Here is a 27,078-nt window from a genome sequence, read left to right as displayed (position 1 = left end):
CTCAGATCCAATTTAGACAACTAACGTCGCATTTCATCTTTACAAAAACATTCTCTTTGATCTGGATATTTTCCACACAATGTACAAAATGCAAACATCAGGTTGTGAAACAATGTTTTTGTTATAACGTCGTCATTTAACTTTTAATAACATAACAAAAACGACATTCATTTTCATATTCCATCTATCGTCATTACTACCATGTTGGCTGACGAAACATATTGTCCCAAAGCCCATTTATTGCATGTTACTGTTCCCGAGGTAGGTTCTCCATAGGCCCATCATACGTTCCATTCCTCCACAGTGAGAGGACAAAGGGATTTTGTGTGCTACCTTCAGATTTACAATGGGTGTGAGGTGTCATAAAACCCCCACCTCCATATCTCTCCCCCTCTAGCGGGTGTGGCACGGAACCCAAACCGGCTGCGCGCACGTGCGCCATCGTGCATAATGTATTTTGTCCCCCCCACACCAAACTCGATCACGACACGCAGGTTAAAATATCAAAACAAACTCTGAACCAATTATATTATTTTGGGGACCGGTCGAAAAGCATTAAACATTTATGGCAATTTAGCTAGCTTGCTGTCGCTAGCTAATTTGTCCTGGGATATAAACATAGAGTTGTTATTTTACCTGAAATGCACAAGGTCCTCTACTCCGCCAATTAATCCACACATAAAACGGTCAACCTAATCGTTTCTAGTCATCTCTCCTCCTTCCAGGCTTTTTCTTCTCTTGACTTTATATTGCGATTGACAACTTTCATAAATTAGGTGCATTACTGACTATGTTCATCTTTCAGTCACCCACGTGGGTATAACCAATGAGGAGATGGCACGTGAGTACCTGCTTCTATAAACCAATGAGGAGAAGGGAGCGCGATCTGCGTCAGAAATAGAACTGACTTCTATTTTAGCCCTTGGCAACGCAGACGCTCGTTGGCGCGTGCAATAATTGAATAACGTAGATTTCTAAATGTATTTTGCAACGCTCGCGCACCCGACGCGTCAGCCTGGGAGAGGTGTAGTCAGCCTGGGAGAGGTGTCTCTTGTAGGAGTGTGGTCCACATGGTAACCTGACCAGAACAGGCCAGGCATGGCAGTCATGGGGGGGTTGATTGGTTTGGGGGGGGGGTGCTGTGGTCTGTAGGTCCTCTCGGCGTGGGGTTCGGCGGTGGAATATTAGAGCTGTCAAACCCACAAGCGGCTCTTGGCATTGCCGTTGGCTGCATAAAGTCGCATTAAGAGAAATCCCATGTAGACAAGTTTGACCACTGGAATGTAAAATGTACACTAATCGATTAGGCTGATAACAATCCTCATTTCATTTTCAATTTGAGCTGAATTATTTCTACACTTTCTCATTCTAAACATCAGCTATGATGCGGGTGTCGGCAGTTAACGCTTGATCCGATTGAGGGCTCTACTCGATCCGTATTGCTGAAGCGTTATAGATTTTGCACAAAAAAAAAGTAATTCCCGATTGAGCCTACATGTGCAGCGTTTAACATGAATTCCATCGCTGAATTTCCACGATTACGGATTGAATAGTCCGTAAATCTAGGTCTAAAGATTCAGGCAACCCAATCACCCTCTGTCTGTGGTATTGTGTGCCATCCGCTGTTAAGCGCGTTCTTCTACAAGGACTCATCCCTGTTGCTGTATGAGAGGAGAGGTATGAGGTCTAGCAGCTGATTACTGCGCTACATTAGATATTCTCTAAAGGTACTAGCTAATGATGCATTATGGTTGCAGATGCCAGGGAGTTTCAGACCACATACCTCGCAGCCAGCCATATAGAGTAAAATCATACCGGGGGGGGGGGGGGGGCAAGAGATGTTCCTGTAACAAAGAAAGGGCATCTGTCATCTAAGGTTCAAGTATGTTGACATCGCACCATGTGATCGTTCTCTCCATGCAGAACCAGTCCTCAGGTAACACAACCTCATGGCAACAAGGGTTCATGACAAAAAAGGTGGCTTGGTCTCACCAATCTTTGTGTCCCTGTGAAATGCCTTTTGGGGGGGGGGGGGGGGGGTTACTTGATTAACTACAGCGATCTGAAAAGGCACAGACCATCTTTTGGAGCCACAATTTACTCTCAAACTACAAATTGTTTGAAAGTATGTAATTTGACTTAGTTTGTGTGTACACATTGATATGGAGACAACGTGTGCCTTCAAATAAAAAATAGTTCTGTCATTGAGCTGTTCTGTGTGGACCCCAGGAAGAGTAGCTGCTGCTTTTGCAACAGCTAATAGGGATCCTAATAAAAATGTAGTTGATTTAACAGCTCAGGTATTTGACCCAGCTGTGACTGTTAGTTTGAGCCCAACCCACTGTTGAGACGAATGGAAACAGGGCATCCCTGTTAAAACACAAACTTCCTGGAATTTCCATTTGGAAAATGTTCCAGACGTGCCCTTAGACAACTATATAATCAGGCAGGTACTATGCTGTTCACTTCACAGCTGTAACATTCTGTTCATTCCTAGAAATAAACTTGTGTTTTTCAACCAGATTAGTATGACATACAGTGAAGTATTAAAACTACAGCGTTGAAAGTAAACGGTAGAAAATGCCATTCTTTAAAACAGTTGGTTTCACAGGTATAGACTTTTCTGACGTACATCTGTCTGTTTTTGTAGAAAGAGGAACAGCGTGCATGTAGCTTAGCGGTGAAGCGCATTGGGCCAGTAACTGAAAAGTTGCTGGTTCAAATCCCCGAGCTGACTAGGTGAAAAAATAAATTATGTCGATGTGCCTTTGAACAAGGCACTTAACCTCTAAATAACATGAATGTTTGCTGTCAAAATTAGAAGAAAAAAAACAAGACAATTCCTTCTGTAAATCATACACTGTTTAAAAACCTCAACAGGCCGAAATATTAGGGTCCGGCGCAAATACTACTGAGATCGGAGTCATGGTAAAGGGTCACTTTTATAAAAGATGTTTCAGTTGACAAACGAACATGAAAGACAACTTGGCAAAGCATAGCTGTGAAGACACCCTCGGGTAGATACGAGTTTAAACTTCAAGACAGATCCTAAAAATGGGTCTAATTGCATTCGAGCCATCCTGTGAATGTTCTGTTAGTGAGACAGTCTGTACAGTCAGAGCTCAGTTTAACATCCTCTTTCAGGCCATTTCCAGGGACCGAAAACACACACACAAAAAAAGGTTGCAACAGGGGGTACATCCAAACTACGCACAAACACATAATTGCATAAACCCTGAGACATACAACAGGCAATTAGTCAAATTGTGATTTTTGTATCTTCAGCCATGAGTCACATTCCTTGCAGTGTGTTTTAAGTTGAGAAAGAAGATACAAATTTAGTTGACCAAAATTGAGGGAAGTTCGAGTCCAAGTCTAAAAATAAACAGGAAGATTGTTCTATGCACAAAATCATACACTTCACTTCCCAAAATTAACTCCCTCCTAACGTGGGCAAGGCCTCCTTGAGTTTGTCACTAGTTCAACAAATGCCACCTGAGGAACACAGTCAATAACCCAGTGTTTGGAGGAGCCCAGTGGCTCAGACCCCATGCCCTTCTCTGTCAGAGCAGGAGAACCAATGTCACATCACAATCAGTCCTGTCCTCGGCTGCAGTCATTCTGGAGTTGATAAGTCTCTGAAACGTAGAAATAGAATCCATAGAACAGATTCTGTTTGTATGCTCTGATCATAGTGTCAGTCGATCAGTCATAAACACACTATGAGCCCCAGGACTCAGAGGGATGTACAGTACGGCATCCATGTTCCTCTGTAGTACAGTCCCAGCCTGGCATTCCTTAGGCTGCAGCACCCCCCCTTCCCCAGTGGTCTGGTGCAGCTCAGGCCAGTATCTCGATGGAAAGTTACTCAGCAGAGGAAACATCAGATTAGGCGGGCTGGGAGGGACAGGCCGCTCCTCTCCTCACCCGACCTTAGGCCCAGTTTAGCCACACTCCTGCTCTGCAGCTGGGGACATGTGATTCTCTTCTGACTGCAGGCCTGGAGGGCAGGGTTGACAACCCCTCCACTGCATTCCACAGCCACCGAAGGGAGACAAGCCTGCATTCCAGACACCACTGCTGAGAGAGAAAGAAGATAAGCGTTAGGCATACCAAGAACTGAGTTTGTCCATGAGAATCATTCACATTTCTGTGAACACTTGCCACATGTCTAGCAACAGCTCATATACAGGAAGTGATAATGCAGATACTGCAGTGTGGACCATTATAACAGCTCATCAGTATAGTGTCTTATCATGCTCATCAACATACCATTATTCATGCTTTATGATGGAGAGAAATTCCCACAAAATGTAGGATTGGAGTTGTTCCCATTACAAAAAAATATATTGTATTGCTGTAATATTATTACAAATAAAAATAGAAAAAATAAAATTGTATGCCTTAACCCTAATTTTGGCATAAACCAATACACATCCAGGCTTATCATGATTCTAGACTGACAAGTCTCATCGCAGAGCAGAACCTGGGTATCCTCTCATCTCAGAGCAGAACCTGGGTATCCTCTCATCTCAGAGCAGAGCAGAACCTGGGTATCCTCTCATCTCAGAGCAGAGCAGAACCTGGGTATCCTCTCAGAGCAGAGCGGAACCTGGTAATACAGCAGGAGCCTGAGTCTCCTCAGTATCTGCTACTGAGGCTACAATCTCACATCACAGCTACAAAGGCCTGTACCCATTTACCACGAGGACTAGAGAGCGGCTGCTGTTCTCATACTATAGTGCAAACATATTACACAACACATGTAAAAACTGTTTTGTTTATGTTGACTAATATGCTAATAACACCACATCAGCAGGCCTGATGAGACTTTCCACTGCAGCAAGTGTTTGTGTGTGTCACTGTGCGGGTGTCCTGGCACAGTCCCTGCAGCTCTTTTTAATAAAACATTTTCCACTAGTGTAGACGACGAAAGCCGGCACCGCCAGGGTAGACGATGAAAACGGGCACCGCCAGGGTAGACGACGAAAACGGGCACCGCCAGCACCACCAGGGTAGGCGACGAAAGCCAGCACCACCAGGGTAGACGATGAAAACGGGCACCGCCAGCACCACCAGGGTAGACGACGAAAGCCGGCACCGCCAGGGTAGGCGACGAAAGCCAGCACCACCAGGGTAGACGAAAGCCGGCACCGCCAGCACCACCGGGGTAGACGACGAAAGCCAGCACCGCCAGCACCGCCAGGGTAGACGACGAAAGCCGGCACCGCCAGGGTAGACGACGAAAGCCAGCACCGCCAGGGTAGACGACGAAAGCCGGCACCGCCAACACCGCCAGGGTAGACGACGAAAGCCGGCACCGCCAACACCGCCAGGGTAGACGACGAAAGCCAGCACCGCCAACACCGCCAGGGTAGACAACGAAAGCCAGCACCACCAGGGTAGACGACGAAAGCCAGCACCACCAGGGTAGACGACGAAAGCCAGCACCACCAGGGTAGACGACGAAAGCCAGCACCACCAGGGTAGACGACGAAAGCCAGCACCACCAGGAGTACTACCCTCTGCTGCCAGCCACCCTATCACTGTTTCACAAGTACGGCACCTTTAAATATAGTTCTCTTTCTATTTAAAGTCAGGTTTCACATTGAGCTGCATTCACATTGCAAAGCAACTAATCTCAACTCGGTCCCAATGAGGTGAAGTACACTCCCAAACCTCAGAGATCCACGATCAGACAGGCTCGTCTGTGTGTCTCAGCCCGTCTCTTCTTCATGTTAGTAAAGGGTCAAACAGCCATAAACTCTCCTCTGTGTTACCTCACAGTTGGCTTTTCACCTATTTCCTAACACCAGCCCATACCAGTGAGTCTGGTTAGTCCACTGCAGACAGTAAGCCAGAGAGTCTGCACCCTTTTCTCTATATAGTGTACATCACTTTTGGGCTTGGCCTGAGTGTACACAGAATCAGGAGTTGACTGTAGTTCCAGTCCCGGGCGGAAGGATGTATTTTCACCAAAACCCTGCAGCCTCTACTGTCAATACTGCTACCCCACAATGCACTGGACCATGGCCCATCATTGCTCCGTCTCTGTCCAGTTCCTTGGTCTCCATGTTAAATCATTGTTAGCTACAAAGAAAATCTCCAGAACAAGCACGTGTTTAATGATAAGAAATGCATCAAAAGGCTCCACACCCCCCAGTCATAAAAGAAGTCACATAAATCCAAAAGGACACCCGCTGCGTCAAACTGAAGTAATCAAGTGGCTAGTTTCAGTTTGGCAAAGTGTCCCTCTCCCTTGAAAAGATCTGCTCATTAGACACCACCCCCCGACCCCTTGTCTGTGAGGTAAAACAGTCAGACAGCATACTAATGCAAATGAGCACATCGTCTTACCAGAAGTTGAGCCTGACAAATTCTAACATAAAACATTGTTCCTAGCAGACGCTGGCCTGAGACTAACAGTGGGACAGAGAATACAGCTGTGGCAGACCAATGATACATGCTTCTGAGGGATACATCGTGTAAAGGGTTCGAAGAAGCCCTACAGCGCTGCCGACTCATCTGTTTTAAAGTGATCATCAAATTATAGTCTGAGGATTAGTCGGCCATTTTAAGCACATCCTCCCTTTGTATTCCGCACCATGGAGAAAAGGCCAATAAAAACCCTATTAGTTTTATGCAAATGATGCTGCGCCAAGGGCCATAAACGTGACAGATTGATTACTCTGGAGACTCAAGACAGTGTGGGCACGTGCCCCGAGTTCACCCTCGCTCTCTCCGGGGGGGGGGGGGGGGATGCTGAACACAGATGCCATTATAAAAAGGCTCATTCAGAGCGTTCCTGGTGGGCTTTAATAAAACATTAGTATTGAGCCTCTCTCCTCCCTCCCTCCATCTATCCTCTCGGCCCTTTCTTTAAAACAGCAGTCTGGGGAGGCCCACTGAAGCCTGCCCACTGGCCTATGACCCAGCCCAGGTGTGCCCCATCACAGAGCCGCCCCACCGCCTCAGGTTTCAGTTGGAACAGTTCAAATGGGCCTCTGTTTCTGGGATGTTTGTGAGAGGGGGAGCAGAGAAAGAAGAGGGGAGACAGGAGGGGGAGCAGAGAAAGAAGAGGGGAGACAGGAGGAGGGAGGGGGGGGGTGAGAACAAACAGCCATTGCTAGGCCTGTTGGGTTTTCCGGGGAAAGATCTCCGGTTACATTCTGTCTGCCTATAGTCCTACACCAGCACAGTGTTGGGGCTAAGCTAGGATACCCCCCCCCCCACATATGTCAGCTAAGACCCAACTCATGATTAACTACTCTAGGGTGCTATACAAGCACAAGGGAAAACAGAACAAATCCACAGGAAATAATGTCATTACAGCAGAGTTCCTATTCTTTTACTCAAAAATAGCTCAATTAACTCTGTGGTGTAGAATAAGGGTTGAGTGTGATTGTGTCATTCTTACTGTGTAGAATTTAAAAACAAAACACTCAAAACCACACCCATCATTATATTTTCCTGCATGCTCTATTGCAGTTGCAAAATATGTTTGTTTAAAAATCTAATGTTTTTGCATTAATCTTATGCAACACAAAGATAAAAATAACATACATTTTTCTAAACTAATCCAAATCTGTTTAACTTATTTCACCTGTTACTGAAATGGTTGTTCCAGTTTAGACAGTCATTTATTCATCTTCCTAACCCGTCCTTCTGAGGTGAATCCAGGAGGGGTTTCTGTTTTGAGTCTGGCGTTTACCTATTCTTTTCCCTTTCATACAGTATTCATTTTGTTGCACTGTGTTAAAACGGTTGCACTGGTTCCTTGCTGTAATATTACTGGTGGAATTGTTTGCATGTTCCTGCTGCCATGTGTGATTAACGGAGCTCACTCAACAAATCTACACTTTGACCTCTGCTCTACAATAAAACAGATTGTTTCTCGTCTAGACTAGGAGTCTACGACAAACCATAATACGAGTGTTTACAGTCACAAATTGTTTTTTTCCCATCAACAGTGAGTGAAAGGATTGTAGCCTGAATCTGTGGTCAGACCCATCTGGAGAGAATACAACTGAAAACTAGCTGATCATTACACTAGAAGAAACCGCCAAGACAACTCAAATCTCCCCACTCCAGCTCAAATCTCCCCACTCCAGCTCAAATCTCCCCACTCCAAATCATTACCAATGGAACTGAAAGCCACACCTTTATTCCTCTAGAATTAGAAGGAAACGGGTGGTGTGTGTGTGTGTGTGTGTGTCATAAGCATGTAAAACACAGTAATAATAATTTTCACTTGTATAAAGGCTTTTCATAACAGAAAATAAATCTCAAAGTGCATTAAAAGCTAAACAAATAAAACATTTATAATTGGAGATGGAACGTCTCCATCTGGCTTGGGATGAAAGGCTCGGAGTTGAGACCGTTTGTATTGGAAAGGCCTCGTCTCTTCAGAGGAGGAAGCATCAATAGTACAGCCAGAGAGAAGCAGTGTGACAAATTGACCCAGAGCGCCTCGCAGGCGGTCAGTTCCTCCAAAGGACCCGCTCCTCTGTAGGTACTGGTCCTCCATTGCCGAACATGTAGCACCCACCTGTGTGCACTTTTTAGCAGCCGTGGTGTCACAAACAGCCACCACATTTTGGCAGTGGTTAAACGTCGCCTTGGAACTTTTTTTCGTGCTCAAACTCCTCCTCTTTCTCTATTTTTTCTAAACAGAAACAGGGTGGGCCTTTGGTGTTTCATCGATGTGTCATTCTGGTCGCGACCGACGTAGTTAGTTGGTTAGCTGTAGCGAGCCAGCCAGCTGTAGCGAGCCAGTAAGTCCTCCAGTATGTGTTGATGTTATTTCACAGAATTTGTTTTTGAACAGAAGCTGTAGAGAGCGGTAAGAAATGGCCCTTCTGTAGGAAAAAATAAAACGTATTCATCCATTTTCTTTTGTTTTAAAGCGTTAAATGACCTGGTATGATGGTGCATTGATCAGTTATACCGTTTAAAGACCCCCAAAATATTTTTACTACAAATGTGTAGTGAACTCTCTAGCAGCCAACTGGAGTGTTGTCGACACGAGGGAGAGAAAACCCTATGTTTTTTTCTACCCTGGTTGAAAGTTTTCAGCCTTGGGAGCAACATATTCTTGTTACAGCGAGCGGCTCCTGGCTGCCAAGCATTGCAAAATATATCTCCTCATCTCAGTTTCGCTCTCACTCGCCATCTCCCCTCCACACTGCCTTTCCCTTACTACCCTGTTCTGTAGACCGCTGACATGGTTTAGATGCAAGCGTCGTGTGTGTGTGTCAGTGGAGGCTGGCACATAATGTCTGGAACTGAGTAAATAGAATCGAACACATGGAAACCATGTGTTTGATGCCATTCCACTAATTCTATTCCACCCGTCACCACAAGCCCATCCTCCCCATTTAAAGTGCCACCAACATCATATGGTGCACACACACACACACACACGTTCAAAAGTTGAGTCACTTAGAAATGTCCTTGTTTTTGAAAGAAAAGCCTATTTTTTTTTGTCCATTAAAATAACATCACATTGATCAGAAATACAGTGTAGACATTGTTAATGTTGTAAATGACTATTGTAGCTGGAAACTGCTGATTTTTTAATGGAATATCTACATAGGCGTACAGAGGCCCATTATCAGCAACCATCACTCCTGTGTTCCAATGGCACGTTGTGTTAGCTAATCCAAGTTTAGCATTTTAAAAGGCTAATTGTTCATTAGAAAACCCTTCTGCTATTATGTTAGCACAGCTGAAAACTGTTGTGCTGATTAAAGAAGCAATAAAACTGGCCTTCTTTAGACAAGTTGAGTGTCTGGAGCATCAGCATTTGTGGGTTTGATTACAGGCTCAAAATGGCCAGAAACAAAGTACTTCCTTCTGAAACTTGTCAGTCTATTCTTGTTCTGAGAAATGAAAGCTATTCCGTGCGAGAAATTGCCAAGAAACTGAAGATCTCGTACAACGCTGTGTACTACTCCCTTCACAGAACAGCGCAAACCGGCTCTAACCAGAATAGAAAGAGTGGGAGGCCCCGGTGCACAACTGAGCAACAGGACAAGTGCATTAGTGACACCTCACAAGTCCTCAACTGGCAGCTTCATTAAATAGTACCCGCAAAACACCAGTCTCAACGTCAACAGTGAAGAGGCGACTCCGGGATGTTGGCCTTCTAGGCAGAGTTTCAAAGAAAAAAAACATCTCAGCCATATCAAAGATTAAGATGGGCAAAACAGACACTGGACAGGGGAACTCTACCTAGAAGGCCAACATCCCAGAGTCGCCTGTTCACTGTTGTTTTGCGAGTACTATTTAATGATGCTGCCAGTTGAGGACTTGTCGGCCTACTGCCAGTCATCCTCCCAGTTTGGTTTCATGTCAAGTCAAAAACACTAGTTTACCTACAGCCATCTTTACCTCGGCACTGTTTTGAGAAAATGTTGAGCCGCTCACTGCAGCTGCATCGATAAAGCCAGCCAGCCATACAAACATCCTTCCCTCCCGCTCCCAGATCCTCCACATGGTCCTCAAATCAGCCAACACCGCTAAACTGCATTTGTTATTTAATTTGTCATCAGGATTGGAATGATTTTAGTAGCGTATTTTATACTGAAAATATAAAAACGCAACATGCTAAAATTAACAATTTTACTGAACTACAGTTCATATAAAAGGAAAATCGGGCATTTAAAATAAATTCATTAGGCCTTAAAAATGTGATTATCTATGGATTTCACGCGACTGGGAATAGACAGACAATAGACATCTGTTGGTCAAAACAAAAAGTAGGGGAGTGGATCAGAAAAACTGTCAGTAACTGGTGTGACCACCATGCAGCGCGACACATCTCCTTCACATAGAGTTGATCAGGTTGTTGACTGTGGCCTGTGGAATGTTGTCCCACTCCTCTCACACGCTGCATGGTGCATCCCACACGCTGTCATACACATCGATGCAGAGCATCCCAAACATGCTCATTGGTGACATGTCTGGTGAGTATGCAGGAGGCCATGGAAGAACTGGGACATGTTCAGCTTCCAGGAACGGTGAACCAATTTTTGCGACATGAGGCTGTGCATTACAATGCTGAAACATGAGGTGATGGATGAATGGAACAGCAATGGGCCTCTGGATCTAGTCACGGTACCTCTGTGCATTCCAACTGCCATCAATAAAAGCTTATTTCTGCTCATACCATAACCCCACCGCCACCACACAGCGTTGCCATCAACAAACATATGTTCACAACGTTGCCATCAACAAACCGCCATACATGCTGTCATCTGCCCGGCCCAGTTGAAACTGGGATTATTCCATTAAGAGCACACTTCTCTAGCAGGCCAGTGGCCATCGTAGGTGAGCATTTGCACTGAAAAAAAATATAATAATAATATTTTTTAATTGGTTACGACGCCAAACTGCAGTCAGGTTAAGACCCTGGTGAGGGCAACGAGCACGCAAAAATTATTCTTCTGCTGTCTGGGTGGCTGGTCTCTGACGATCCCGTCCCATTGGAATACTGACAATTTCTCTAAAATGACGGCTTATGGTAGAGAAATCAACATTCAATTATCTGGCAACATCTCCGGTGGACATTCCTGCAGTCAGCATGCCAATTGAATGCGCCAAAAACTTGCGACATCTGTGGCATTGTGTGGTGAGACAAAACTGCACATTTTAGAGTGGCCTTTTATTGTCCCCGGCACAAGATGCACCTGTGTAATGATCACGCTGTTTAATCAGCTTCTTGATATGCCACACCTGTCATGTGAATGGATGATCTTGGGCAAAGGAGAAATGCTCACAAACAGGGATGGAAACAAATTAGTGAGAATTGTTTTTTCGTGCGTACGGAACATATCTGGTATCTTTTATTTCAACTTGTGAAATATGTGACCAACACACTTTGCATGTTCATTTCTATTTCTGTTCAGTGTAAATTGTGGTTGCGACTGCCATACCAAACTGACGCCCCTGTTGCCACATCCTAGGACCTAGAGGATAGAGCCTGAGGCCAGCTCGCAGATATTGCACACTCCTCACCAAGGGACTGTAGTGTATTGCAAGCACAGGCCTGAACTCTAGGTCTTGCTCCTGTGCTGAAAGTGATTGAGGGCTAGAGCGACGTGGAGCGGCTCTGTGTCTCTGTAATTACTGCCAGGCTGACATTCATATTTCCTACTGCTCCATAAACTACTGACTTCTCCATGTTTATCATCCAACACCCAGCCAGAGACCCAGCCAGAGGCCCCGATTAGATAATGTTGTAGTCATCGGCAACCATGACAACCATGACAACAGAGGACTGAAACGGTTTGTCGGTCCCTTCGATGTCCACCTGTGCCTGGGGTCACTGATACCGGACTGACAAGAGAGGACAAATGACTGATCTCTGAACCTTGTCTTTAGGGAGTGTTGTAAAGTCCTCGAGCACCTGGAAAGCTCAGTCAACTATTTGTATTAAGGCCATAGTGTAGTAAGGGTTGAACAACTATGAAGGAGAGTGATGCTTTAATATCGACTGAGACCAGAGTGGAACAAAGTGACTTGACCCTCTTCCTACCAACTGTCCTCCAGATTTATAGGATTTGGGTCAATCTAGAGGGGGACGGATGCGTTACCAATTCATTTTTTTTTTCTCCCATTAGTTTGTTTCCATTGCTGAAGTTCGATTTTAAACACATGGATTCGTTTTGTCTGTGATTCATCTCTTTAATAGCTCTGCGGAGACAAACCGTCTCCTCATTTGCATGTTTAAAAAAAAAAAAAAAAGATATGTCCTTGCCTGTGCCGCCCTCTTAATATGGTTTATCAATTTTATCTCCCCAACGACTTTGAGACACTGCAATTTCCATTCTTATTGTTTTTAAGAGTTTAACCTGGGTCTGTGTGACCTGTTATGTTTTGTCCGTGTTTGAAGAAGCAACTCACCAATGATCCTAACAGCCATTTCTTCCTGTTGCCCCGTCCGTCACTACGCTGAGAGGTACTTCCAGGTGCTGACGAAAGCTGTGGGAATCAACGAGTAGGGCACGCTGGTCACGCTGTCCCACGAGTCTGTAGAGGGGTCGTAACAGTCCAGGGTCTTGCACCTCTGAGCCCCAAAGTATCCCCCCACCACGTACAGCCGATTGCCCGACGCCACCGCGTGACAGCTGATCCTCTTGGCCATCACATCCCCGAACTTGGACCACTGGAACGTCTCACTGCTGAAGCGGTAGGCCGAGCTGGCCGAGAACTCTGTGTCTCCACCGATCACTACGACGTGGTTGCCTACGACAGCCGCCGCCGTGTAGCGCCAGAGCTGAGGGCAGGAAGCAGGCACCGTCCACCTGTTCTGGACCGGGTCGAAGCACTGCACCTTGGGAAACTTATCTCGGTTGACGCTGGTGCCCCCGAAGACAAACAGCTTGTTCTTGGCCCCCACCACTGCAGCATTGCTAACCCCCTCTCTGAGAGGAGCTACGAGGATCCACTTGTTGGTCTGCGGGTCATACTGCTCCACCTGTTTGAGAGAGACTGACGGAGAGGCCGGGAAGGAGCCGGCCAGAGAGGTGTGTCCACCTACAACGTACAGGATGTGGTCGAGCTCAGCTGTCCCGTGTCCGAACCTGGCCACCAGCATGGGCGCTGCTTTGGACCACTCATCATGCAGGGTGTCATAGACCCACATGTCTTTGGAGGCTCCGTTCTCAGAGCCTCGCCCCCCTGTCACATAGACCTTGCAGCCAATGGCACAGGCGCTGCACTCCTTACGGGGGCTGGGGATGTCCGTTTTGGGGGTGATCTCCTTGGTCTTGTTGTCAATCATGTACACCTTGTCACACATGAAGGTCTGACCTCCCAGGAGAAGCAGGGCCTGGCTGACCTTCCTGGGCCTGGCGCAGAACCCCGTCACAATGCCGTCGTTCTGGAGGATCCTCATCTTACATCGCACTGCATCCTCCACGATCTCCCGGCCCACTTTATGTCCCATCACCAGCTCCTCAGAGGCCACGTTCTTCAGCAGGTATGTCTCGGGCAGCAGGGCCAGACGCACACAGCGCAGCAGCTCCGGAAGATCACCCAGCCTCCTCTCTATGTCCGCCTTTACCCAGTCTATCACAGCCTCGTACACCAGGCTCTCATCCTCCACCTCCAGTTCCTCGCTGAACACAAGCTCCTGAACCTTGTCTTTAGGGAGACTAAGGAAGTCCTCCGTCTTGTTGAGGGTGGCAAAGTTGGCCAGGCACATCCTCCAGGAGAGCTCGTAGAGCCGCTGGCACTGGTGGGCGTCCGACAGCAGCATCATGCCCAGGCAGTTGGACGGTGCCAGGTTTTTCTCTAGGAACTCAGAGCAGGCGTCTCGGATGTCATGAAACTGGAGCATGTCCCCGGCCTCCAGAAGGGACTCCGCGTTCTCCTCGTTGATGATGACGCGGGCCGAGTAGGCATAGTCTAACAGCAACTCCAGCACCTCTGGGTGCAGCGAGTCGTGGAAGTTGACCTCGGCATCGCGGCTCTCCCTCAGGCCTCCGTTAAACATGGCTTCAAAGTAACGGCTGCAGGAGGCCAGCACTGCACGGTGGCAAGGGAAAACCCGGTTCCCGGCCCTCAGGACCACGTCAGTGAAGACTCTTCGCTTACGGAGCAGGTTGAGCTGGGTCAGGAGGCTGTCCGCATGAGACGTCTTGTGGAATAGCTGGATGTTCATGGAGCCAGAGCTAGAGCGGGACTTCCTGTTTTCGTGGTTGCTCACAGACATCTTGGACCTGGAGGGCAAACAAACACAATGTTAGTAAATATATCTATATATATTGGTCTAAAATGTCATTATGAATCATCAATTTCTTTAGCTTTACAGGCTTTACATATTGAAATATATTGAAATATGTTCCGCTCTCATTACAGACTTTACACACATTCCTGTTTCATGTGTGAGTAGTTTTGGGGTGGGGGTGCTGTACTTTTTATTTTGACCTTTAACTAGGCAAGTCAGTTAAGAACAAATTCTTATTTTCAATGAAGGCCTACAGTGGGTTAACTGCCTGTTCAGGGGCAGAATGACAGATTTGTACCTTGTCAGCTCGGGGGTTTTGAACTTGCAACCTACCGGTTACTAGTCCAACGCTCTAACCACTAGGCTACGCTGCCGCCCCCCCACTCTAACCACTAGGCTACGCTGCCGCCCCCCCACTCTAACCACTAGGCTACGCTGCCGCCCCCCCACTCTAACCACTAGGCTACGCTGCCGCCCCCCCACTCTAACCACTAGGCTACGCTGCCGCCCCCCCACTCTAACCACTAGGCTACGCTGCCGCCCCCCCACTCTAACCACTAGGCTACGCTGCCGCCCCCCCACTCTAACCACTAGGCTACGCTGCCGCCCCCCCACTCTAACCACTAGGCTACGCTGCCGCCCCCCCACTCTAACCACTAGGCTACGCTGCCGCCCCCCCACTCTAACCACTAGGCTACGCTGCCGCCCCCCCACTCTAACCACTAGGCTACGCTGCCGCCCCCCCACTCTAACCACTAGGCTACGCTGCCGCCCCCCCACTCTAACCACTAGGCTACGCTGCCGCCCCCCCACTCTAACCACTAGGCTACGCTGCCGCCCCCCCACTCTAACCACTAGGCTACGCTGCCGCCCCCCCACTCTAACCACTAGGCTACGCTGCCGCCCCCCCACTCTAACCACTAGGCTACGCTGCCGCCCCCCCACTCTAACCACTAGGCTACGCTGCCGCCCCCCCACTCTAACCACTAGGCTACGCTGCCGCCCCCCCACTCTAACCACTAGGCTACGCTGCCGCCCCCCCACTCTAACCACTAGGCTACGCTGCCGCCCCCCCACTCTAACCACTAGGCTACCCTGCCGCCCCTCCACTCTAACCACTAGGCTACCCTGCCGCCCCTCCACTCTAACCACTAGGCTACGCTGCCGCCCCTCCACTCTAACCACTAGGCTACCCTGCCGCCCCTCCACTCTAACCACTAGGCTACGCTGCCGCCCCTCCACTCTAACCACTAGGCTACCCTGCCGCCCCTCCACTCTAACCACTAGGCTACCTGCCGCCCCCTTCTTCACTATTTATATTTTGAACAACTTTTACTCCACTACCACTCCTAAACAAAATTATTTACTTTTTACATTTTCCCTGACATCCAAAAGTACTTGTTACATTTTGAATGCTTAACAGAACAGATTTTTTTTTTTTTTTTTTAATTCACACACTTATCAAGAGAACATCCCTGGTCATCCCTCTACTGCCTCTGATCTGGCAGACTCACTAAACACAAATGCTTGGTTTGTACATGTTGGAGTGTGCCCTTGGCTATCTGTACATTTTAAAAACAAGAACATTTGTGCAGTCTGGTTTGTTTAACATCAGGAATTTGATTTGTCTTATACTTTTGATACTTAAACATATTTTAGCAATTACATTTACTGTTGATACTTCAGTATATTTTAGCAATTACATTTACTGTTGATACTTAAGTATATTTAAAACCAAATACTTTTACTCAAGTCGTTTTTTACTGGGTGACTTTCACTTTAGTCATTTTTATGAAGTTATCTTTACTTTTTACTCAAGTATGACAATCGGGTACTTTTTCCACCACTGCTGATATGCTGGGTGCTCCGCTTCCGCATCCTTGATCGCCTTTGTCTGGTCACTTGTTTAGACTACAAACTTCATGTTTTACACCAAACTGTTCTTACTATTGCATCACCTCACTAGGCTTTTAATAAGCACAATGTCATGTTCTTTCTTTTTCAGGAGGGGAGTAGGCTACATGCAACTATTTACATTATCAACATATTCGTACAAACTTTGCCGTCAGTATTTCAAACATAAACACGATACAAAACAGTCAGTCTAGTGATTTCATGTTCTTAGATGCTGAGTTACATGCAGCTATTAACTCTCACCGCTATATCAGCATATGGCCTAACTATGGTACGGAGCGATGCATAACGAATGCGCCCATTTTCAGACTATTTTTACCGGTCTGGATGGGTACAGATATACGTTCCGCTGCAAGACAGACACGCAGTCTAATTGGCGACTGTACATTACTTTTCCCATCATCATTGAATAAGATGCGCAGTAGGCAGACAAGTCGTGTTTTTGTTCTTCTTCCAGGAACTACGATATGGCAGCAACTATAAAAAGATTAGCCCGCATCACACAAAACGCGTCCAAACTATACGGGACTGGGTCTTGCTTGTGCAACTACAATATCAGTTAAAACAGACAGAAGGTTATAGCCTTCATAATATACATGTTTTGGATTTTCGTTCAAATCGCCAAATGTTGTATTTTATTTAAGCTGTGCAGAAATATGAGTCAGAGAGACATAAGCTACATCATCGTGGTTAAAACGAGAGTGCGTAAAGAGATACACGTGAAGAGGAGGAGCAGCTACGAATGCGTAAAATAACGTGTGCAGAACGTGATCCGGATCCGAAGTTTTAACAGAGGTTTCTGGAAGGGACCGGGCGTGGGCGAAAACGTATCTGTAGCCACGGCCTTGTCTTTACACTGTAACACTCAGAGGGGGTATGTGGTATAGATGTGGTAGAACTCTCTTGAGCAGATCTTTCAAAGGTGCACTAGGGAGATATCTCTCGGCAATTTCCTGGTTCCTAAAATTCTAATGCCCAATTTCAGTTTGTTACAAAACAATAAAGTGTTGTGTAGATAAATCATTGTACCATCTAAAACGTATTTTTTTAAAACGTAAATTTAAGTATTGAAATAGCGCACATAGAACAAATCTGCTTCTTAGACTTGCTTTCAATGAGAGTGACAGATCTATAACACACATGTACGTCTATGTGAATTTGGTCAGGTTGCCCAAAAGTGTATTATTGGACCTAGTTTGTGTTGTCAAAGTGGTGTAAAGAAGCTCTTACCCTGCCAGCATAGATGTTAAAGCATTGAAAATTAACCCTGACACTCCCATCCTGAATAAATACAAGCCTGGCCACAAAATGTCATTAGTCTATAAAGCTATCATCTCTTATCAGTAGGATGGATCCGGAAATGAACTCTGGACTTGGAAGATGAAAGGATACATGATAAGGTTTGTGTTTACACACTGGCAACAAGGGAATCAAAAATCTGTCAAAATCTACCAGTAATCAATTATTTACTGGCAAATGAATAAAAATATAATTTAATTCTCATTAAATACCTAGTTATATTACATAACCAGGTGAGGTGAATAAGCATGCTACCTGGGTGTGGACATCCCTTTCGTGGCTTTTATCAGCAGTTTACGCCTATGAATCACCGTGCCGACCTCCCATGACTGTTCCCTCCGTAACTCGCTCATTTTAGACGGTGCCATGGGCAACGCATTCACGTCCCTGTGTAAAACCGAACACCTTATAGAACATCCCCTTCAGGCTATAAATTGTCCGAATTGTGCAACACTAAAAGCAAATTATGTAACTTTAAAAAAATATTCATTCATAATATTGTTTGATAGCCAAAATGCAATTCAGAATCACTGAATTTCTTCAACAAATGATATACAATTAAATTGTAGTTATTTCAGAAAACATTTCATCGCTTGACGGCAGAGGGAACTGTTAAATAAATTGAAATATTCATACTTCATGCGGCTGTCCCAAAAACACCTGCAAATCAATACATTAATAGAATAAGGGATAAGAAAAATACAAACATTGTGCTTAACCAAACGACCGAGGAGCAAGGACTCCAACACGACACAGTGAAATCCCATTCGTTTCGCGCAGTCTTTTGTGCATACTTATTAGTAGCCGCCAAAGATCTGGACAGTCGTTAAATGTAAACCATGTCCAGCATGCGCTCAGTTTCTTCCGAACTTAGATCAGCCTGGCAAACATACACGGCTACAATTGCAAGCTCCGGATCAACGGATCGGATGTTACAAGCAGATAGTTATATTTCGGAAGTACAAGAAGTGTCAAACAAGAACGTATCTCTGTGATCGAAACAAATCCTTACCTAAATCGTCTTGGAGCAAAGCAGGAATATCCGACCGAAACACAATGCAATGGGCACCCAACTTCTTCGTGAGTTTAATGTATTAGTTCACGAAATAGCTTTCTAAGTAACGAAGTTCAGACGATGTTTCTCCTAGAAAGCTGAAACACTGGTAACCCATCTGTTTTATTTCTCTGTGTTTTTAATACACAATAAATGTAAACGTTTGCAAAGTTGTTCACAGTGCGTCTGCGTTGTAGACCATATCTACAGCTGTAACGAAGCACAAGTTACAGCTCCATACGCACCTCCTACTCATGTATGCTCTCGTCCAATCACAGCAGAGAAGAAAGTTTGAGATTCCCCCCCCTGAACAATTGAATAATAGACTAATATTCTGCTATTTTTTAAGTGATATCTTTTTTATTTAATCTTTATAGGCAACTAGGCAATTACATATCCATTTTGTGACAGATATTGATAGAAAACATGACCAATACTTAGTCAAGCTGTTTTTATCATTGTTTATTTAATATATATGATTTATTTAAATGAAACAGTTTTATAGGGGTTTGCTATACACTTCACCAATATGCTTGCATGTCTACAGACAAAAAAAGAGGGCTATTGTACTACTACCCACTTACATGTACAGTACACATTGTAATGTGAGGTTGGTCAAAGTCCAGTAATACAGACTATGGCTCATTGTTTTTTGGGAAATTCTTGTAATTTTCTGAAGGATTTAGTATGGTAATCAGGGATGTAGATTAGGGGAATTAGAAGTTATTACTGTGCCATTTAGCACACATTTTTGTTACAACACTGAATGGATTTATGCTCAGAGAGTAATCTCTGGAATGGTACATTAATGCCGAACTCAAAATTCCCCAATAGTATGCCATACCAACAAAACAAATGTAAGCACATAGAGAGAGAAACCCAGATAGAGGCAGCATCTATCAATCACATTTATTTTATTTAGACCTTTTTACATCAGTAATTGTCACAAAGTGCTTTACAGATACCAAACATAAAAGAGCCAGCAATGCAGAGGTAGAAGCACAGTGGCTAGGAAAAACTCCTTAGGCAGCATCAGACTGTCCCAATCCAGAGGAGGAGAGGATCCCTCACCTTCCTCCCTGTCTACCTGCCTGCCTGTCTGCCTGTCTACATGTCTGCCTGTCTACCTGCCTCGCTGTCTACATGTCTGCCTGTCTACCTGTCTACCTGACTTTCCTAGTTAAATAAAGGTTAAATAATAACATTTACAAATAAGAAAATACCTGCCTGCCTCCCTGTCTACATGTCTGCCTGTCTCCCTGTCTACCTGCCTGCCTCCCTGTCTACATGTCTGCCTGTCTCCCTGTCTACCTGCCTGACTCCCTGTCTACATGTCTGCCTGCCTGCCTGCCTCCCTGTCTACATGTCTGCCTGTCTCCCTGTCTACCTGCCTGCCTCCCTGTCTACATGTCTGCCTGCCTGCCTGCCTCCCTGTCTACATGTCTGCCTGTCTCCCTGTCTACCTGCCTGCCTCCCTGTCTACATGTCTGCCTGTCTCCCTGTCTACCTGCCTGACTCCCTGTCTACATGTCTGCCTGCCTGCCTGCCTCCCTGTCTACATGTCTCCCTGTCTACATGTCTGCCTGTCTCCCTGTCTACCTGTCTACCTGCCTGCCTCCCTGTCTACATGTCTGCCTGTCTGCCTGTCTCCCTGTCTACCTGCCTGCCTCCCTGTCTACATGTCTGCCTGTCTCCCTGTCTACCTGCCTGCCTCCCTGTCTACATGTCTGCCTGTCTCCCTGTCTACCTGCCTGCCTGTCTACATGTCTGCCTGCCTGCCTGCCTCCCTGTCTACATGTCTGCCTGTCTCCCTGTCTACCTGCCTGCCTCCCTGTCTACATGTCTGCCTGTCTCCCTGTCTACCTGCCTGACTCCCTGTCTACATGTCTGCCTGCCTGCCTGCCTCCCTGTCTACATGTCTCCCTGTCTACCTGTCTACCTGCCTGCCTCCCTGTCTACATGTCTGCCTGTCTCCCTGTCTACCTGCCTGCCTCCCTGTCTACATGTCTGCCTGTCTCCCTGTCTACCTGTCTACCTGCCTGCCTCCCTGTCTACATGTCTGCCTGTCTGCCTGTCTACCTGCCTGCCTGACTACATGTCTGCCTGTCTACCTGCCTGCCTGTCTACCTGTCTACCTGACTTTCCTAGTTAAATAAAGGTTAAATAATAACAATTACAAATAAGAAAATACCTGCCTGCCTCCCTGTCTACATGTCTGCCTGTCTCCCTGTCTACCTGCCTGCCTCCCTGTCTACATGTCTGCCTGTCTCCCTGTCTACCTGCCTGACTCCCTGTCTACATGTCTGCCTGCCTGCCTTCCTCCCTGTCTACATGTCTGCCTGTCTACCTGCCTCCCTGTCTACATGTCTGACTCCCTGTCTACATGTCTGTCTACCTGCCTGCCTCCCTGTCTACATGTCTGCCTGCCTGCCTGTCTCCCTGTCTACCTGCCTGACTCCCTGTCTACATGTCTGCCTGTCTACCTGACTGCCTGCCTGCCTCCCTGTCTACATGTCTGCCTGTCTCCCTGTCTACCTGCCTGCCTCCCTGTCTACATGTCTGCCTGTCTCCCTGTCTACCTGCCTGCCTCCCTGTCTACATGTCTGCCTGTCTCCCTGTCTCCCTGTCTACCTGCCTGCCTCCCTGTCTACATGTCTGCCTGTCTACCTGCCTCCCTGTCTACATGTCTGCCTGTCTCCCTGTCTACCTGCCTGACTCCCTGTCTACATGTCTGCCTGTCTACCTGACTGCCTGTCTACCTGCCTGCCTCCCTGTCTACATGTCTGCCTGTCTCCCTGTCTACCTGCCTGACTCCCTGTCTACATGTCTGCCTGTCTACCTGACTGCCTGCCTGCCTCCCTGTCTACATGTCTGCCTGTCTACCTGCCTGCCTCCCTGTCTACATGTCTGCCTGTCTACCTGCCTCCCTGTCTACATGTCTGCCTGTCTACCTGCCTGCCTCCCTGTCTACATGTCTGCCTGTCTCCCTGTCTACCTGCCTGCCTCCCTGTCTACATGTCTGCCTGTCTACCTGCCTGCCTGACTACATGTCTGCCTGTCTACCTGTCTACCTGACTGCCTCCCTGTCTACATGTCTGCCTGTCTACCTGACTCCCTGTCTACATGTCTGCCTGTCTCCCTGTCTACCTGCCTGCCTCCCTGTCTACATGTCTGCCTGTCTACCTGACTCCCTGTCTACATGTCTGCCTGTCTCCCTGTCTACCTGCCTGACTCCCTGTCTACATGTCTGCCTGTCTCCCTGTCTACCTGCCTGACTCCCTGTCTACATGTCTGCCTGTCTACCTGACTACCTGCCTGCCTCCCTGTCTACATGTCTGCCTGCCTGCCTGTCTCCCTGTCTACCTGCCTGCCTCCCTGTCTACATGTCTGCCTGTCTACCTGCCTCCCTGTCTACATGTCTGCCTGTCTACCTGCCTGCCTGCCTGCCTGTCTCCCTGTCTACCTGCCTGCCTCCCTGTCTACATGTCTGCCTGCCTGCCTGCCTCCCTGTCTACATGTCTGCCTGTCTACCTGACTGCCTGCCTGCCTCCCTGTCTACATGTCTGCCTCCCTGTCTACAGGTCTGCCTGTCTACCTGACTGCCTGCCTGCCTCCCTGTCTACATGTCTGCTTGCCTGCCAGCCTCCCTGTCTACATGTCTGCCTGTCTACCTGACTGCCTGCCTGCCTCCCTGTCTACATGTCTGCCTGCCTGCCTCCCTGTCTACATGTCTGCCTGTCTACCTGCCTGCCTCCCTGTTTTACCTGCTTCTCTGTCCGTCCGTCCGTCCGTCCGCCCGCCAGCCTGCCTGTATTCTCACCTCACTGATCTTTCGTAATAAGAAAATACCTGCCTGTCTACCTGCTTCCCTGTCTTCCTGCCTGTCTTCCTGCCTGTCTTCCTGTCTGTCCGTCCGTCCGTCCGTTCGTCCTGCCTGCCTGCCTGTATTCTCACCTCACTGATCTTCAAAGAGACCTGGGACCTGTGTTATGTTCCCCACCAAAGAGACCTGGGACCTGTGTTATGTTCCCCACCAAAGAGACCTGGGACCTGTGTTATGTTCCCCACCAAAGAGACCTGGGACCTGTGTTATGTTCTCCACCAAAGAGACCTGTGTTCCCCTCCACCAGCTGCCTGGGGTCTGATACTCTGATACGACACCGGGCTCACACATTTCCATCTGTGTCCCTCTTACTGTCAGTCAACAGCTGCATTTGAAGATTGCCAACTGTTCCGGCTGTAATTCAGATCCCATCACTTCCTTTGTTGATGGGAGTTTCAACAATCTTGGAATCGCTCTTTGATTCCCTCAAAGGATTCTCTAAGAGAACTCTAAAGGTTGTTTATGTTAGATGCACTCATAAACATACCTCTTGGGTAGGGGGGGGGTTACATTTTCAAACCCTTGTTTTCAGTTATTCTTAAAAATATATATTTTTACAAATTTAACTAGGCAAGTCAGTTAAGAACAAATTATTATTTACAATGACCGCCCACATTTTTACCTTGTAAGCTCAGGGATTCGATCTAGCAAATGTTCGGTTACTGGCCCAACGCTCTAACCACTAGGCTACCTGCCCCCCCCCCCCCCCCCCCCCCCCACAAGCATGCCAGTAAGAGATTAGCCAATAAGCAGACTACTTTAATGAACTCATCTAGGGTAAATTTATGTTCTGCACTTACTGTCATCCAATGTGAAGGCTGTTGTGATGGAGACGGAGAACCCCCCCCCCCCCCCCAGAACGTGTGTATGTGTGTGGTGGGGGGGGGGGGGGGGGGGTTCTCCGTCTCCATCACAACAGCCTTCACATTGGATGACAGTAACATTCTATTGTGGCCCCTACTCTACTGTACTACATACCCATTCACTTCTAGCAGGTGCTGTCTCCAGTGAGGTCATCCTGTCTGAAACAGAGGAGGTGTTCTATAAGGTTGTATGGACACACCAAAACAATGCAGACTTTAGTGAGAGGGTATTAACATATGGAGCTGCAGTCCTCTGTCAGTCTGTCTGTTATGGTTGACTGGACTGGGCTGATTCACTTATTTTTTTAGACAGTAATTGTTGGACCACTGTTACTTGTTGGTATAGAGCAGACCATGCACTATAATCATACTATCTAGATAGGATATTGTTTATTAAGCTGTTTCACAAAGTCTTGTTGTTGTTAATCACCTGACACACGGCAAACAAGATGATATTTGTGAAAAAGGAGAACAGTAACCCTATTGTAAGGTGTTGTATGTCGTTGTAAGGTGTGTTGTATGTCGTTGTAAGGTGTGTTGTATGTCGTTGTAAGGTGTGTTGTATGTCGTTGTAAGGTGTGTTGTATGTCGTTGTAAGGTGTGTTGTATGTCATTGTAAGGTGTGTTGTATGTCGTTGTAAGGTGTGTTGTATGTCGTTGTAAGGTGTGTTGTATGTCGTTGTAAGGTGTGTTGTATGTCGTTGTAAGGTGTGTTGTATGTCATTGTAAGGTGTGTTGTATGTCATTGTAAGGTGTGTTGTATGTCATTGTAAGGTGTGTTGTATGTCATTGTAAGGTGTGTTGTATGGTGTGTTGTATGTCATTGTAAGGTGTGTTGTATGTCATTGCAAGGTGTGTTGTATGTCATTGTAAGGTGTGTTGTAAGGTGTGTTGTATGTCGTTGTAAGGTGTGTTGTATGTCATTGTAAGGTGTGTTGTATGTCATTGTAAGGTGTGTTGTATGTTATTGTAAGGTGTGTTGTATGTCATTGTAAGGTGTGTTGTATGTCATTGTAAGGTGTGTTGTAAGGTGTGTTGTATGTCATTGTAAGGTGTGTTGTATGTCGTTGTAAGGTGTGTTGTATGTCGTTGTAAGGTGTGTTGTATGTCGTTGTAAGGTGTGTTGTATGTCGTTGTAAGGTGTGTTGTATGTCATTGTAAGGTGTGTTGTAAGGTGTGTTGTATGTCATTGTAAGGTGTGTTGTATGTCGTTGTAAGGTGTGTTGTATGTCATTGTAAGGTGTGTTGTATGTCATTGTAAGGTGTGTTGTATGTCGTTGTAAGGTGTGTTGTATGTCGTTGTAAGGTGTGTTGTATGTCATTGTAAGGTGTGTTGTATGTCGTTGTAAGGTGTGTTGTATGTCATTGTAAGGTGTGTTGTATGTCGTTGTAAGGTGTGTTGTATGTCGTTGTAAGGTGTGTTGTATGTCGTTGTAAGGTGTGTTGTATGTCGTTGTAAGGTGTGTTGTATGTCATTGTAAGATGTGTTGTATGTCATTGTAAGGTGTGTTGTATGTACCATGACAATATCAAATTGTACCACCCTAAACCACGTGTTGCTCTGACTGACATGATGTGAGTTGTGATTCCCTGCTGGATTTCAGGGCAGAAAATCATTTCATCAGCAAGGATAATCATAACATTTCGATGCCCTGCATTGAACTGGATTATAGCACCCCCTTGTGGTAAAGAAAGGCAGTGATTCATGAAGAAAAATGGACTTGTCTTTATTTGAGTAAATGACTGAGGGATCTTTGTTTCAATCAATGTATACATCAAGACAATAAAGACAATGATATTTGATGGAGGAACAAAATTATTGTAAAAAGTCACTTCAAAGGGTATTGGGCCAACCTATGCATGTTTGTACTTCATTGACAAAGTCTCTCAGACCATGAGAAACAAGATTCTCTGGTCTGATGAAACCAATATTGAAATCTTTGGCCTGAATGCCAAGCGTCACGTCTGGAGGAAACCTGTCATCATCCCTACGGTGAAGCCTGGTGGTGGTGGCAGCGTCATGCTGTATATGGCAGCATCATGCGGTCTCTACCTTCTTGCCCTTTGTCTGTGCCCAATAATGCTTGTACCATGTTTTGTGCTCCTACCATGTTGTGCTGCTGCCATATTGTGTTGCTACCATGTTGCTGTCATGTTGTGTTGCTTCCGTGCTGTATTGTCATGTGTTGCTGCCATGCTACGTTGTTGTCTTAGGTCTCTCTTTACGTAGTGTTGTGTTGTCTCTCTTATCGTGATGTGTGTTTTGTCCTATATTTTTATTTAATTTATTTAAATTTTTAATCCCAGGCCCCGGCCCCACATGAGGCCTTTTGGTAGGACGTCAATGTAAATAAGAATTTGTTCTGAACTGACTTGCCCAGTTAAATAAAGGTTAAATAAATATAATAAAATGCAGGAGTGTCTTCAGGACAAGTCTCCCATTGTCCTTGAGTGGCCCAGTCAGAGCCTGGACTAGAACCCGATCGAACATCTCTGGAGAGACCTGAAAATAGCTGTGAAGCGACACTCCTCATCCAACCTGACAGAGCTTGAGAGGATCAGCAGAGAAGAATGGGAGAAACTCCCCAAATACAGATGTGCCAAGCTTGTAGAGTCATACTCAAGAAGACTCAAGGCTGTAATCGTTGCCAAAGGATCTTCAACAAAGTACTGAGGAAAGGTTCTGAATACTTACTGTATGTACAGTTGAAGTTGGAAGTTTACATTCACCTTAGCCAAATACATTTAAAATCAGTTTTTCACAATTCCTGACATTTAATCCTAGTTAAAAGTTCCCTGTTTTAGGTCAGTTAGGATCGCCACTTTATTTTAAGAATGTGACAAATCAGAATAATAGTAGAGAAAATTATTTATTTCCGCTTTTTCTTTCATCACATTCCCAGGGGGTCAGAAGTTTACATACACTCAATTCGTATTTGTTAGCATTGCCTTTTAAATTGTTTAACTTGGGTCAAACGTTTTGGGTAGCCTTCCACAAGCTTCCCACAATAATTTGGGTGAATTTTGGTCCATTCCTCCTGACAGAGCTGGTGTAACTGAGTCAGGTTTGTAGGCCTCCTTGCTCGCACACGTTTTTTCAGTTCTGCCCACAAATGTTCTATGGGATTGAGGTCAGGGCTTTGTGATGGCCACTCCAATACCTTGACTTTGTTGTCCTTAAGCCATTTTGCCACAACTTTGGAAGTGTGCTTGGGGTCATTGTCCATTTGGGATACCCATTTGCGACCAAGCTTTAACTTCCTGACTGATGTCTTGAGATGTTGCTTCAATATATCCACATAATTATGTTTCCTCATGATGCCATCTATTT

The 27,078-nt window shown here is 46.2% G+C and overlaps 1 protein-coding gene across 2 annotated transcripts; it reads right to left on the bottom strand.

The window, feature by feature from the left end:
• Positions 1–2,923: 2,923 nt before the first annotated feature.
• LOC139409554 (ectodermal-neural cortex 3) lies at positions 2,924–19,229 on the bottom strand. 2 transcript variants are annotated; one of them, XM_071154866.1, is made up of 3 exons: positions 18,960–19,229; positions 12,907–14,726; positions 2,924–4,080 (listed from the first exon to the last, which is right to left on the bottom strand). In XM_071154866.1, exon 2 carries the CDS (start codon positions 14,717–14,719, stop codon positions 12,950–12,952), a length of 1,770 nt encoding a protein of 589 aa, XP_071010967.1. In that variant the 5' UTR covers positions 14,720–14,726; positions 18,960–19,229; the 3' UTR covers positions 2,924–4,080; positions 12,907–12,949. The 2 variants fall into 2 exon arrangements, with proteins under 2 accessions (XP_071010967.1, XP_071010968.1); XM_071154867.1 differs by having other exon boundaries at positions 2,924–4,077; positions 18,960–19,223.
• Between the last annotated feature and the right edge of the window lie 7,849 nt (positions 19,230–27,078).

This window comes from Oncorhynchus clarkii, chromosome 5 (assembly GCF_045791955.1).
Source record: "Oncorhynchus clarkii lewisi isolate Uvic-CL-2024 chromosome 5, UVic_Ocla_1.0, whole genome shotgun sequence".
NCBI classification, from domain to species: Eukaryota; Metazoa; Chordata; class Actinopteri; order Salmoniformes; family Salmonidae; genus Oncorhynchus; species Oncorhynchus clarkii.
Note: the sequence above shows the minus strand (reverse complement) of the source record. Positions and strands in the feature narration are given on the sequence as shown.